Genomic DNA, 5,202 nt, shown 5'->3' on the forward strand with positions numbered 1-5,202 from the left:
CAAGTAGCGGAGCTATATTTTAAAACAAAAGCCGGAAATTTTGGCTAGGAGGTCAAAATTATCAACTCAGAGAATTTTAAAAAAAAATTGCACGATATTTTATGTCAACCTCTGAATGTAAATAGTTTAACCTTGGCTTCGAAGTATTAAATACTCTACTATCCTGATAACATAGATTACTTTGCTGCAATTTTTATATTATTTAATAAGCATTATAATTATTGTCATTCAAATTGAAATATATTCCGAGACAACAATTTATATAGTAATATGTTATATCTATTAAGTTATGACAAGCTGATAGAAGCAAAGCGACTTCCTAAATAGTTTTCCCTGCACGATTTACTTACGGAATTTCATACAATTACTTACTTTATAAAAATATATTATAACCTAGTAATTATTATTTGATAATTGTTTTAATATTAATCGGGACTCCAAAATTAAGTGATGGCAAATATAAGCCAGCTCTCTGGCAGCATAATGATTTACCTCATCGGATAATCCTCCGCATCGTAGAATTATTATTGCATCTTGTGCATCTTATGCTAACTTAAGAAGAAATTGACAAAAAGGAAGGAGCTTTATAGTAGGAATTCACGCCAACCGCCAAGAAAATTCCTGATGCAACTCCTGATAATGAAAGGTTGGTGGGAATTTATAGTGGAATGGCTTTGTGTCATATGCCGTGAAATTAAAAGAGGCATCCTTCTCTTGACTTTGAAACATCATATGAAAGTGAGTGATAGATATTTTAGCCTAATATTAATGTTTTATATGTGAAAAATATTGTGTAGGATATTTGGAGGCATCGTAGTTTAGATTGGTCAGTAGTTTGACTTTTGACCAGGTTAAAAATTGTGCGCGAGGACGAGAAGAAGAAGCTACAGAAGACACCGTACGTATTTAGACACAAAGAGTGCACGAGTAAGTAAACTTGTAATGGAAAACCTCCAAATGGCATTGGTCGTATTACTTGTACTGCCTGGTATCAGAGTGTTGCATCTGCATCCCATCACCATCTTCCAACGCAATAGGCGGCATCACCCTCTTCCAGAACCAATGCTTCCTCCAGAGCAGCACCATCTCCTCGATGGGCACCCCCTTCGTCTCCGGCAAGAAGACGTAGACGAACACGGTCATGACGGTGATCCACCCGGCGAAGAAGAGGAAGATGCCGAACTTGAGGTGGCAGAGGAGGAAGAGGAACGCCTGCGCGATCACGAAGGTGAAGAAGAGGTTGACCGCCACCGTGATGCTCTGCCCCGCGGAACGCGTCTCCAACGGGAAGATCTCGCTCGGCACGGTCCACCCGAGCGGACCCCACGACCACCCAAAGGCGTTGACGAAGAGGCAGATGACCACCACCACGATGATGGAGAACTCCTTGGAGAGCTGCTTGTCGTTGCCGAATTTAACACCTAATATGATGGCCACTATCACCTGTATCGAAGAGCTTAATTTTACGTCAATCGGTTATCTAACATATACTATCAGAGCGTTGCAACATTGTATGCTTTTACCTGGCATACGATCATCTGAATTCCCCCGCTAATGAGCAGCTTTCTCCTCCCCAACTTATCAACGGTCGCGATCGAAATGAGTGTCGAGAGAGCGAGCACCGCCCCGGTGAACACCGACGAGTAGAGCGATGCGTTCCCCCCGAACCCCATGCTCTGGAACAACACCGGCGCGTAGAAGAGTATCGAGTTGATCCCGGTCAGTATCTGAAACGTTGGCATGAACACCGCCATGACCAGCTGCGGCCGATTCCTCGGCTCCAGAATGTTCCTAAACGGATGCTCTATGGAGTTGGCTAACTCGCTTGCTTCGATCATGTCTTGGAATTCGGCTTCGACGTCCGTGGTGCCCCTGATCTTTTCCAGGACGCGCCGGCCTTCGTCGACGTGCCCTTGCTCGATAAGGCTGTTGGGAGTCTCGGGGAGAAGGAAGCCGCCGACGGTCATCAGGAAGGCAGGGAAAGCGGCGAGGCCGAGGGAGAGGCGCCAGCCCCACGGGTTGATCTTCTCGGTACCGTAGTTGATCATGTTGGCGATGAAGATGCCGAGGGTGGTGGCGAGCTGGAACATCATGTTCAGGGCGCCGCGGAGGTGGGCCGGAGCCATCTCCGAGAGGTAGAGAGGAACAGCCTTTATACGTAGTTCAGTTCAGTTAAATATATAAAAGATTAAAATTACCATTCTCTAGACAGTTTAAGTCGCCCTACAATTTACCTGATTACCAAAACCTATGCCAACTCCGAGCATGATACGGCCCAAGATCAACATAGTGAGGTTAACAGCGCCAGCATTAAGGCCAGCTCCGACGAGGAAGCTAATCCCACCGCAGATGATGCTGACACGGCGGCCGTACTTCCTGGTCACCGGAGAGGCCCAGAGAGTTGCGACGAGGCCGGCAAGGTAGAGGGAGGAGGTGAATGCTGCCAGACCCTGGTTGTCATACTTGCAGTAGTTGTTCTGAGTGCCGGAGTTCTTCTTCCGGTAGACCACCGGGAAGAACTTCTTTAGGAATGGATCCATGGACGTCACTCCCCCTGTGGTGTCACATTATATAAAGTTGCTAGTTTACATATGAGCTAAGGTCGGAGGAGAAGAGATAAAAGACATGAGATGCATCAGTGAGAGCAAACATTTAATATGCCACACCAGGAGATTGCATGCATTAATCTGATGAAATTGGTCAGTATGGGTTTTTTTTCCCTCATGTCGCCAATGTGCATGGGAATGGAAAGTTTCGAGCGATACTTGTGAGACACGAGAGGTATATGCATATCCTGTAGGCAAACTTCTGGCGATTAAGTGTAGTGATCATTCTCTTTTTAATTGGCACTTAAGTGCAGAGCTTTCAACATACTTGTTCAGAAGTTGACCTTTTTATGTCATGTTCCTCAAAATGCGAACCGAGCCAATGATGCAAATGACCTCCATCGATTAATTAGATTACTAGATTCCTTAGATTGGATGGAGTTTTTGACCAGCGTAGGTATGCAAACAAAAGGTACACTCAGGTAAGTGAGTTTCAGATTTATTTACCTCCCTATCTGAGTTTTAGTCCACATGAATGCACGTAAGATGATGCATACAAGTCTTAAAAAAGTCGTTATCTGAGTTAGTATTTTCATTTAATATAAATCTGTTATACAGATAAAAAAACAACTCTTAGCAAAGGAAATTTGCTCAATGAACAACAATTTATATTACATGTCTCTAATTTATTATGCCTATAAAAAATTGCTTATTTTTTATCAAACTGAATCGTTATTTCCGGACGAGAAATCTACATAGAATCCACATGAACTAAAAATTATCCTACGTAAATAAATCTGTAGATCATATATTTGTATATAATATTTAGTGTAGACACCTAGATTAGTCAAAGGTAGTTTATGCCTTAAATTAACGCCATATAAAACCTTGGCAAGCTGAATACTAACACTAGTAACAAGTTATATTTTATTCTTTATAGTAGTCTCGAACCCAATAGACTATTGGACTGCACAAATAGTCATTTCTTTATAAGTGGGCCACATACTCCTCGTTGAGGGTAAATCCAATACTACGGAAAGAGGAGGACATATTTTTCTTCATGGCTGCCATTGACTAGTAGCGCTAATTTGTTCTCTCTTTTTTTTCAGAGAGAGAGAATGCAACACTAATTATCAATTGGGCCTTCCGGACCAAACTTTGAGAAAAGAAAATGTGTCAAATTAAACTACGATATTAAAGAGGTGTGTAGTACCCAGCTAATATAGCACATGGAAGCCATGACTATGACGGCGTTTGAACCCTATACTCTCTTATGAAATCTAGGCAAAAATAATCTCTACATTGGTAGGTGGTTCATAAACAAAGGGAAGAGATCTACTGAGGCAGCAATTATTTTCCAAAATAACAAAACTGATCTTTCGAAGAGGTGTTAGAGAGTAAATATAAAAGGCCTTGATTAAATGCAAGATTTAACTACTAATACTACTATTTAATTAAATGACAAAAAAGGGGGAGAATTAAACGAGAGATGAGGACGAAGACATACCCGAGATACCGATATCGTAGCCGAAGATGGAGCCTCCTATCGCGGCGACGACGCAAGCCATAACCACGAACGGCGTCGCCCTCCCCTTATAATCCGCCGCCCTCTCCTTCGCCACCCCTAATGGCGCTACTCCTCCTCCGGCCATCTCTCTCTCTCTCTCTCTCTCTCTCTTTCTCTCTCTCCCTCCTCCGCCCAATTTCCGAAATCCAAATCCAAATCTCAATCCCGCCCCCCTTCTATCTAGTGCCGGAGTTTATATTCACTAGTGGAAGTAGGGAACTGGATAAAATAAATAGATCGACGAGATAAACTATTCCCGGTTGACCCAACTAACCCGCGTTGGGATAAACTCTCTCTAGCTCGGACATCTCCACGAGGAGCGTGCGTTAAGTAACACGCGAATTTTCGACGCTATGTCGCTGTCCACACCCACGACGGCATGCCATATCGACCAATAATTAATTACCTGGAACTCCCCTACGCTTACTCTCTCACAAGCTTTTGTATTCCACATTCTTCGAGCTTTTAACCAAACTAGCCTCGAGATAAGACTTTATTTACCACTACACACTGGACTCGAGCTTATTATTAAAAACGGTCTATTTTACTATAATAACTAAATAAGATACCTTGAATTTATAAATATTTTACCTCTAAATTAAAAAACACTACTAAAATAAGCATTTTTCATAAAAATAAAATTTTAACTTCAACTACCGAAACACTAACTTAAATGAATTTGTGCAAATAAAATGTTAAAACATTTAATATTTTAGCGTTATATAAAAAAAATTAAACTATTTTTTATAATAGTTAAACTATGTTTCGGTGAAAAAAAAAATTAAAATAGGGCTAGTTTGGTCAATCACTCCGCAATCTTCTGCGGATCACTTTTGGAGCCGGGGAGGTTTGGGAGAAGAAAGAGTTCGTTCGGTTTTGATTCTATCTCCAAGATCTAATCACAGGGGGGTGGGTTTACCACAAAGAATGGAGATTACTTCAGAATAAGGCTATCCAAAGTATGGGTGGTTGGCGTCCTCTTGTCGTGTTGGTCTCCAGCATGCGTCAGCTTTGAATATCGTGGACAGATGTGAGGAGAGTAATGTATCCTGTGTTGGGTAATGGGCATTAATATAGGTTTCTCTTATA

At 41.9% G+C, this 5,202-nt stretch overlaps 1 protein-coding gene across 1 annotated transcript; it reads right to left on the bottom strand.

The window, feature by feature from the left end:
- Nucleotides 1-752: 752 nt before the first annotated feature.
- Nucleotides 753-4,456, bottom strand: LOC140779030 (sugar transport protein 7-like). Its single transcript, XM_073123970.1, has 4 exons — nucleotides 4,054-4,456; nucleotides 2,235-2,554; nucleotides 1,524-2,150; nucleotides 753-1,443 (listed from the first exon to the last, which is right to left on the bottom strand). The coding sequence occupies exons 1-4, from the start codon at nucleotides 4,196-4,198 to the stop codon at nucleotides 973-975; spliced, it is 1,563 nt and encodes a 520-aa protein (XP_072980071.1). The 5' UTR covers nucleotides 4,199-4,456; the 3' UTR covers nucleotides 753-972.
- Between the last annotated feature and the right edge of the window lie 746 nt (nucleotides 4,457-5,202).

This window comes from Typha angustifolia, chromosome 15, assembly GCF_048772165.1.
Source record: "Typha angustifolia cultivar Huaian chromosome 15, ASM4877216v1, whole genome shotgun sequence".
In the NCBI taxonomy this organism is placed as follows: Eukaryota; Viridiplantae; Streptophyta; class Magnoliopsida; order Poales; family Typhaceae; genus Typha; species Typha angustifolia.